The 9,610-nt window shown below is 43.9% G+C and overlaps 1 protein-coding gene across 4 annotated transcripts; it reads left to right on the top strand.

The window, feature by feature from the left end:
* The first annotated feature begins 1,199 nt into the window (after positions 1-1,199).
* Positions 1,200-9,567, top strand: Letmd1 (LETM1 domain containing 1). Of its 4 annotated transcripts, none has more exons than XM_042668757.1 (9): positions 1,204-1,367; positions 1,889-2,040; positions 3,428-3,543; positions 4,356-4,438; positions 6,540-6,726; positions 6,851-6,952; positions 7,054-7,206; positions 8,240-8,336; positions 9,146-9,567. In XM_042668757.1, exons 1-9 carry the CDS (start codon positions 1,243-1,245, stop codon positions 9,214-9,216), a joined length of 1,086 nt encoding a protein of 361 aa, XP_042524691.1. In that variant the 5' UTR covers positions 1,204-1,242; the 3' UTR covers positions 9,217-9,567. The 4 variants fall into 4 exon arrangements, with proteins under 4 accessions (XP_042524694.1, XP_042524691.1, XP_042524692.1 ...); XM_042668758.1 differs by having other exon boundaries at positions 1,212-1,257; XM_042668759.1 differs by having other exon boundaries at positions 1,212-1,257; positions 3,424-3,543.
* Positions 9,568-9,610: the final 43 nt, after the last annotated feature.

Raw genomic sequence — 9,610 nt, 5'->3', positions numbered from 1 at the left:
ATTCTCCCTCCCTGACCCCTTCGGACTGGCTTTGAACCGCGATCCTCAGATCTCAGCCTCCAGAGTAGCTAGGATTACTGGCGCCCGGCTAGAATCCTTAAAAGGTATGTATTACTCTAAAGAGACATAAACAGGACTATTTTTTAGTGACATATCTACGGTCATACACTAAAGGAAATGCCAGTGCTAAGATCAGCATCCAGATCCTGTGATTTCAAATGGGATGGTCTTTCTATCCTCCTCCATAGAAGTATTTGTACATACGTCTCTCGGAGGCATCCAGATGCCACTTTCAGAAATCCTTTGTGTTTAGTTTAAAAAAATTACTGGGCACCGATAATGTGCCACGTCTGGAACCCAGTGTTAAGTGTACAGCAGTGAGCTGAGAAGTGTCTGCCTTCAGTCTAGTTCACAATCAAAGGACACAAAAGTTTGAACAAGTGGTTACACACTCACACACACGGGAGGGGGGCTATTCCAGGGGGAAAGTGTGCCTTCTTTGTGAAGTGCACTAGTTCTGAGAGGGTGACCCCAGCCCAGCAAGTCTTCCACATAAATACCATCTGAGCTCAAGCCTGGACTTCAGTCATGAAAACCATCCCCTCCACACCTCGCCTAACCGAGTTCAGAGGACGGAGGGAGGGGTTAAGAAGGAAAGAAAAGAAAAACAAGAAAGAGAGCGCGTCCAGTCCTGAGAGCACCCGGGGCTGTTCCCAACCTTTGCCGCCGCCGGCCTGACGGTCCCGGGCCTCGCAGGCCGCCACGGCTAGAGGGCGCCGCGCGGTCCTCCCGCCTTCCAGGGCCAGGAGGCGCCGGGCCCCCGGCCCCGAGAACGGTCCTCCGACACCCAACGGCCAAAGCCCCACGCCCCAGGTACGAGCAGAGGTCAAGGACGGCGCTGGGAGTCCCTGAGGGAATCACAAAGGGCACTAGACGCCTCAAGGAGACGGCGTCCTCTGCAGCACAAGCCCCACCACCGACAGGAGCCCGCGCTCCCTCAGGGAGACCCAACTTCCGGCGTCCTTATACCAGGAAGTGCTGCCGTGTCCAATCCCGGGCCTCCTTTCGCTTGGAGTCTCCGGAGTCCTTCGCCGGGCCAAGCTTGTGTGGGAGCCAAGCGAGCTACAACTACCAGTCAGCACTCAGGGAAGACGCATGCGTTCTAGGGATGATGAACCTTGACCCGGAGGCGACCTTCTCGCTTTTTTTCCCTCCCTCACGCTCCGCTCCTTCACTGTGAAGATGGCGCTGTCCAGGGTGTGCTGGGCTCGGGCTGCGTTGTGGGGTTCGGCTGTGGTCACCCCTGGACCTTTTGTCACCCGGAGGCTGCAACTTGTTCGCTCTGGCCTTGCTTGGGGAGCCCCTCGGTGAGGGACCTGGAGAGAGGAAAGCATTTTTGATGTCCAGACCTTTCCAGTGGCTCAGCTTTGGTGCTTAAATCCTCAGGGTTCTATGAAGACTTGGCCCTGGGATTTTCATTCTTCTGTGCAAGATCCCTGCTCTAGGGTCCTGGTTCCTGATCCTCTCGACTTTCAGGGCTCTATATTGTCTGTATCCTGAACTCATCTGTCAGACGTTTTCTTTCTTAGTCCAGGTTTTTGTGGTCCTACCTCCTTCCCCACTTCTCTCTGGTTTTACCTTGCACTTTAAATAATCCCTCGTATTCGAAACTTTTCTGGCTTATATCACTTGCTGGCTTTTCTGCTTAGTCTCCCCCCTAATCTGGTTGTTTCTCTCTCTTTGACCCCAAAGATTGTCCTTGTATTTGAGAAGTTTCAAGTCTTGGCAGTGATTCTCTGAGACATGCATGTATTTTACATTAGAAATAACAGATAGAAAGGGGCTTCCAGGACTCGTTCCCAGATAGTCTGTTTGATCTTCCTTGTAGGTCTTCAAAGCTTCACCTTTCTCCAAAGGCCAATACGAAGAACTTGGTTTCTTACGTGGTGACCAAGACAAAAGTGATTAATGAGAAATACCATCGTTTCTTGAGTCGTCATTTTCCTAACTTCTATGCACTGTATACAATCTTCATGAAAGGTAAAAACAAGCTAAAATAGAAATCCCTAAGTCAGCTCTTGGTCAGTGTCAGAAAGTTAGAATAACTAAGATCATTAGTTGGTTTTGTTAATTGGATGTGAGCAGGGATGTCTGCATTTACATAAATGTTTGAACATTAATTCTTATCAACTAGCACATCTGAAAAATGTTTCTAGGATATTTCTGAAGAATGGTGTGAGACACAATTCGTGATAACAGGGGAGAGTGGAGGATACAAGGATATTCACATACCCTGCTTAACCACATTCTTGGCTATAGTAGAATTTACTTGTCCTGTACAAGGGCAGGGATTTGTAGCAACACAGATCTGCTGTTTGATTTATCCATTATCATGGCCCATAATTATTTTAGGTAGCAATTATTTTAGGTGGAAATATCACCACATGTATTTTAGTTCAAATTGGAGATCAGCTAGTTACTAAGAAATCGCACAAACACATGCACACACATACACATGATGTCAGTTGCTCACTCTGTAGCAATTCAAATCCCAGCTTGTCATTTACTGGCTGTACAGGTGGACTAATAACTTCTCTGTCCCTTGGTTTTCTCACTTGTAAAATGAGAATAATAAAACCTATCTACTGGCAACATAGTTGTGAAGATAAGTCAACACATGTAAAGAACTTAGAACAGGGCCTGATCTATATTAAATGCCCAATAAGTGATAGCTATTATTACACTCCCTGCTTTTATCATAATGCTAATTATTACTGCATCATGAACTTGAAAATTTACCCATCTGTATCTACAAAGTGGGGATATGAATGGCTGCTTTGTAGAGCAGGGTGTGGTGCTCACAGTCCTATAATCCCAGCACCCAGGAGGCTGAGTTTAAGCCAGCATTGGCTTCGTGGTAAGTCCTCATCTAAAAAATAAAAAATGTGGCTGATTTTCTAGGCACATGCTGATAGGCTGAGGCAGGAGGACCTTGAGTTCTAGGCTAGTCTCAGCTACATAGACTGTCTCAAAAACAAAATTGTCCAAAGCTAAGATCATAAATATAGAAAGTTTAAATGCAACCACAGAAACATATCACAATATATGAAAATATGCCAGAAAGGAGAAACATTAATAACTATCTGGGAAACAGAGTTAATTTAAGCAAGACCTGAGGTTAACACCTAGGATTTGAAAGAAGAATGAGTAATGAACTAGTAGGGGGAGATGATAACAAATTACAGAAGACCACTTAGCTGGTGGGTAAGTGGGACTGATTGACTTCAACCCAATTTAATGCTTTTGAATAAAGTGTTGGGAAGGGCAGATGTGTGTGCATGCAGAAGTGAACATGGAGTAAGAAGTGTGGTAAGATTCAAACTGGGATAACATTACACTCTGTCCTCTAATCTGTTTTTTGAGGCAGGATTAAAGATGTTATGGGCCGATGCCAAAAAGGCTAAAAGAATAAAGTTAAATATGAAGGAGCACAATATAAAATTTCATCAACTTTCATACCGGGAGATGGAGCATTTGAGACAGGTATGGGCCAGTGGCAGTTCACAGAGGTAATTACAATTAATTAAGAGCTCAAATTGTTGGTTTTTGTTGTTAACTTTTCCTTTTTGCTGTGAGATCCAACTATTGGACTGAATGGTAATGGGGGAGGGAATCCAATTATTTGTCAGAATTGGCTTCATTCAGTATTATAGCCTTCATTAGTGCCATAGAATTTCTGGTATACTTTCTAAATGAAAATTCTGAGGACTGGGCTGGGAAGGTGGCTCAGTGGTAGAGCACTTGCCTTGCATGCATGAGGCCCTGGATTTGATTCCTCAGCACCACATAAGCAAAGAAAAAAAAAAAGCCAGAAGTGGCGCTGTGGCTCAAGTGGTAGAGTGCTAGCCTTGAGCTGAAGAGCTGAGGGACAGCACTCAGACCCAGAGTTCAGGCCCCACGACCAGACCCAAAAAAAAAAAAAAAAATTCTGAGGACTAAAATCTACTTTGTTACTGAATATAAGTTTTACTAGGAATCATAGGGAAGCAGGAAAGTAGTGTTTAACAGTGACTTGATGGACAATTTTGAAGCTGAGCATGGGACTCTGGGATGCATTCTACAAATCAGGAAGGATTTCCTGAGGGATTTGCTACAATGTGAAGTCCTGTACTAGATTTTTGGTACATAAAAGTGAATAAATTGGAGGTTTGTCCTCAAGGGACTTACCATCTAGAAGTCAACAGAAGTAAACCTTTTCTGGGATGTAAGTTTACTGCCCAGTTGGGTGGAGGGATTGCCCATGGTATTAAGAACTTACTTGATTTGAGACTGCATCTCTGTTTGTTTTTGTTTAGTTTCGTCGGGACGTCACCAAGTTTCTTTTCCTAGGTATTATTTCCATTCCACCCTTTACCAACTACCTGGTCTTCTTGCTAATGTGAGTACACACTTGGATCTCTCCAATATCTTGAGGTTGTTATTATATTTTAGATTGTTGATTTTTGAGGTAGTAGGGTTTTGAACTTGGGGCCTTGCTAGACAGATACTCTACCCCTTGAGCCATGCTTCCAGCTTAGCTTTTTGCTGGTTATTTTGGAGATGGAGTCTTAATAGACTTTTCTGTCTGGATTGGCTTTGAACTATGATCCTTTGGATCTCAACTTCCTGAGTAGTTATGATTGCAGGCATGAGCCACTGATATCCAGTTAGATGTTTTTTATTAATTAAAAATTATTTTAACATGCATGAGGCCCTGGGTTCGATTCCTCAGCACCACATAAGCAAAAAGAAAAGCTGGAAGTGGCGCTGTGGCTCAAGTGGTAGAGCACTAGCCTTGAGCTGAAGAGCTGATAGCGCCCAGGCCCAGAGTTCAGGCCCCACGACCGGACCCCCCCCCCCAAAAAAAAAATTATTTTAAGTAGTACTTTTAAGAAACTAGACAGAGGTTATCAAACTTCCTGCTCAAGTCTTTTCATTATCCTAAGGTTCATAAAAATCACTCAGTAATACATTTACTGATGTTATCACAGTGGTAGGTGTAGGTGGCCTAGCTGTCCTGAGTGATATAAAATAGATCACGATCTTCTTCCTCAGCCCTACAGACAGCATCTCACTACCTGGGGCCATTTTTTTTTTCCTCAGAAAAATAATGCATTTCATATTCTGATATATCTTCATCCTGAGGGGAGACTTCTATTTCTTGAATATTGCTCAGATTATCTGTTGCTTTATAACAACTGCAGAGCTTACCACTTTAAAACAGTCACTGTTTTCATGACTTTGTGGGTCAAGAATATCCACAGGGGTCAGGCAGGTGATTGATTTTTCTCATCTGTGTGATGTTGACAGAAGTTCCTTAGTGACACTTAGCTGCTTGCTCAATGTATTCGTCTTTTATCTGTATTACCACTTTTTTTTTTTTTTTCTGAGTTAGGATCTCATTGTATAGGATCTCATAGCCTAGGAAGACCTTGAACTTGGAATTCTCCTGCCTCTGCCTCCCAAGTTCCCAAATGCTAGGATTAAAGATATTGTATGTCATTTAATACATATTAAGTCAGTCCCAGCTTTTTGTTGTTGTTGTTGTTCCAGTCCTGAGGCTTGAATTCATGGACTGGGTGCTGTCTCTGAACTTTTTTGCTCAAGTATAATGCTCTACCACTTGAGCCATAGCTCCACTTCTAGCTTTTTGGTTGTTAATTGGAGATGAGTCTCATGGATTTTCCAGTCTAGGCTGGCTCTGAACCGTGATTCTCAGATCTCGGCCTCCTGAGTTAGCTAAGATTATAGGCATGAGCCACTGGTGCCAAGCTCCAGTTACTCTTAGGTGTGGTCCCTTGGTAGGGAAAGCTGGAAGTCTAGAAACATCAACTATAGTGCGTGCATATGGCCTTTTCAGTATGGTAGCCTTATGGTTCTGGGGACTTCTTAAATGGCTCCAAAGGTGACTGTTTCAGAGAATAAGTCTGTATGACCTTTGATAACCTGTCTCAGAGGTCACAGACTCACTTCAGATCCAGTCTGTTGACTAGGTCAATCACTCAGATTGAAAAAATGAAGGCACATAAATCTTACCTGTCCCCAAAAGGAATGCCAGAAAATCTGTGGCCATGTTTTAAAATCACCACATATGTGGGTAAATTTAAGCAAAAAAATACAAATGTTCTCCTTTTCCATACTGTCTATATAGAAGGACTCTCTATTACAGGTGGGTTGTCAACATCACATCCAGTGTCCAGCTTTGTCTGCAGTCCTGTCTACAGCATGTTCTTCCCATGCTTTAGTCCAAAAGGAGCCATTTTGTCTCCTGATCTGTGCCAAGCGATTCTTCTGCTTGCTTTCATGTCAAATTTCAGTAACATTGCTTCAGTTTATCTTTAGACCTTAGGCTGAGATGCTTTAAAGTAAAAGAATACTGAGGGAGAGAAATAGTGTCTCCATCCCTTCTTCCTGGTATACATGTCTGTTAAGTGTTTGCTGAGCCCACTTTGAAAGAAGCCAGTTTCAGCAAGTGACTTTGTGGTTCTTTTTCCTTTTAGGTATCTGTTTCCAAGGCAGCTACTAGTCAAGCATTTCTGGACCCCCAAACAACAAGTTGATTTCTTAGATGCCTATGATGCTCTCCGGAAGCGGTCCCACTCAGAAATCATTAGTTATTTAGAAAGAGCCATCCCTCTTCTTTCTGACACAGGGCTTCGGTGGCATCTGAAAGATCTATGTGCCAAGGTATTCCTCTGGCTAACTCTTCGTGCACATTTAGGAATCTAGTGAAATCCAATGTGCACTAAGCTAGGTGAGAGAGCCAGTCAGGACCTTCCTAATATCTCCCCAAATTCTTGCCCCTCCCAAGATACAGAATGGTACCCACCCAGCAGTCCATGATATTCTGGCTCTCAAAGAGTGTTTCTGCAGTCATCCTTTGGGCATGAACCAACTGCAGGCTATACAAATCGTGAGTACTTTGAGGCCTTCTCATTTCCTCAGCCTTATCCTATTTGGGGTCTTTGCTTATGGGCAATCTATTTGACTTTCTCTTATTCTGGGCTCTCACAGAAAGCCTTGAGCCAAGCCATGCTTCTCACACCTTACCTGCCTCCTCCTTTGTTGAAATACCGCTTGAAGACGCATACCACGGTGATTCATCAGCTGGACAGAGCTCTGGCAAAGCTGGGGATTGGCCAGCTGACTGCTCAAGAAGTAAAATCGGTATAGTATCCCACAATGGGCTGAAAGGTTATAGAGCTCCTTGTCTGGCTTGTTGGATCAAAATCCAGGTGCTTCCATCACAATGTACCTAACTGTAGGAATGAATTGTCCACAGTAATTCTGGTTTATACTTTTTTTTTTTTCTCCTGACGCTTCATAAACCAAGGACCCTAAGCTTGGTATGTTAGCACATACCTATGATCCTAGCACTTAGGAGGTAAGGGAAGGTGGAAGTGAGAGGGTCTTGATTCCCAGGCTAGCTGGGCTACATAATTAGATTGTGTTAAAACAGAACAACAACAAAAACTAAAAATTCTACATTTTGCACCTACTGTCTTGTTTAGATAGGTGTGTTAATCAGTTTCCCATTATTGTAATAAATAGCTGAGAGGGAAGTTTTGGAGGTTTTAGTCTGTGATCATTTGACCAATTGCTTTTAATCCTGTGATGAGGCAGTGCATCCTAGCAGTGAGTATCTACTGGAGCAAAGCTGCTCACCTGTTGCATCTGGAAAGTGAGGACAGGAGGAAGGTTGCCTTGTCCCAATGACCAGAAGACTTCTCAGTAGGCAGCATTCTTATAGTTTCCACCAAGTAGGGAACTAATCCTTTCATTTTTCTTAGTGCTAGGTGTTGAACCCTCTAAGGTCTTGTGCATGCTGATCAAGCATTGTACCTCTGACATACACCCCTGTCTTGGGACTGAGCCTTTAGAACATGAGTTTTTGTATGCCATTTCAGCTGTAGCATTAGGCCTCTTTGCCTCTCATCCATCAGTTCAAAGTACCATGGTGAAAAGTTTCTCATGAGGTTGTACCATTTAAAAAGGATTCAGGATGTGGCATTTTGGCACACATCTGTAATACCAGCACACAGGAAGCCAAAGCAGGGACTCCCAAGTTTGAGGCCAGCCTGGGCTACATAGTGACACATCCTATCTCATGTCAAAAGGAAAGGAGCCTGAGGAATACTTGTAGATTTCCATTTCTGACTTGGTATGATTATTAAGGGCATTTCTCTTCTGGGTGGTTTAGGCTTGTTTTCTTCGTGGACTGAATTCTACACATATTGCTGAAGACAGGTGTCGAACTTGGCTAGGAGATTGGCTACAGATTTCCTGCAGCTTGAAAGGTAAGACCTATTTCTCTGATCATGCCAATGAAGTCCATCTCATTTTTGTATTTTATCCAGAGTTATTGATTACCTTGTGATTGATTACTTTATTTAACATCTGATTGAAAAGGTATGAACTCATATGCCTCTTCCCTTGCCTAGGCAGAGTAAGGTGGACTGGCAGGAAGGAGGGAGGGCATGCTGATCTGAAGCACTTTATTACCTTTGTCATTTTTGATTTTTTTTTTGTTGGAGGGACTATTTTGTGCTTGAAAGGATAATTATCCATATATCTGGCTTTTGTCTCCACTTGTGACAATCAAAATACCTGGGAAAGTGTGAGATGTTCCCTGGGTTGAGGTGTAGAGTAAGGGGAGAAGGGCAGGATTGAGCACTGGTCTGAAGACTAAAACTAGAATTCCCTACTGGCTAAACAGGAATGATCTGAGGTTGGGCATCAGCACCATCGGTCTCCTGTTTGGAAGTTTTCGCCTTTCTAGGCCTATAGTTATTACTTGTCTGGAAGCTGAGACTGGTCTTTATGGTACCATTGCCTACTGGAAGAATCCCAAGGCAACAAAAGTGTTTAGTACTTCTTGCTATTCTATTCCCATCAGTAGAATCAAAATATTTCTTGAGAACCAAGAAATAAGAGGATGAGTTGATAGAAATATATAGTGTGAGGGAGAAAAAGCATGTGTGCAGGGCTGGAACGAAGCAGGGAATAGACTCTTGATTCCATGCCTTCCTACATCCTGTTTTAAGTCTCCAAGGCAGTTAGAAGACAAATCATCCTTTAGCCAAACCACTAACACTGATGTTTTCAGAGGCGGAGCTGTCCCTATTGCTGCACAACGTGGTCCTACTCTCCACCAACTACCTTAGGACAAGGCGCTGAGTGAACCCTGGAGTGGATGGCATTGTCCTACAGTCGCATAGTACAGCAGTGTGGGACCAAAGAGCTTGTCAGAATATGTGTGCACTGTTAGGTGTGTGGGGTCAAAGGAGCAGGTGCCATGGGCTTCACAGAAGCATGCTTTCCACGCGGGAGCTACATTCCTCTCACGGCTCAAGCTAAAACCCTCTTCACAAGAGTGGCCCACGTGAGGCATCATCCCTTCTTCCTTGTACTAAACTGGAGCTGGCAGAACCTCTGCACCAGTCTTGGCTTGTGATGTGTTGTGTTTCAGTCCTCTAAAGTCAGGTTTTGCCTGAGGTGGGAATCATTTGTCCTGACTTGACTGTTTTTTTTGGGGGGGGGGGGGCGGGGGGGTCTGGCTGTATTGCCCAGG

This window comes from Dipodomys spectabilis, unplaced genomic scaffold, assembly GCF_019054845.1.
Source record: "Dipodomys spectabilis isolate Male_0828 unplaced genomic scaffold, ASM1905484v1 ptg000477l, whole genome shotgun sequence".
Taxonomy (NCBI): Eukaryota; Metazoa; Chordata; class Mammalia; order Rodentia; family Heteromyidae; genus Dipodomys; species Dipodomys spectabilis.
Note: the sequence above shows the minus strand (reverse complement) of the source record. Positions and strands in the feature narration are given on the sequence as shown.

Coding starts and splice junctions, on each gene's coding strand:
- Letmd1 (XM_042668757.1), top strand. CDS start 1,243: ATGGCGCTGTCCAGGGTGTGCTGGGCTCGGGCTGCGTTGTGGGGTTCG. Junction 3,544..4,355: donor AGATGGAGCATTTGAGACAG/GTATGGGCCAGT, acceptor GTTTTTGTTTAG/TTTCGTCGGGACGTCACCAA. Junction 7,207..8,239: donor CTGCTCAAGAAGTAAAATCG/GTATAGTATCCC, acceptor TGGGTGGTTTAG/GCTTGTTTTCTTCGTGGACT.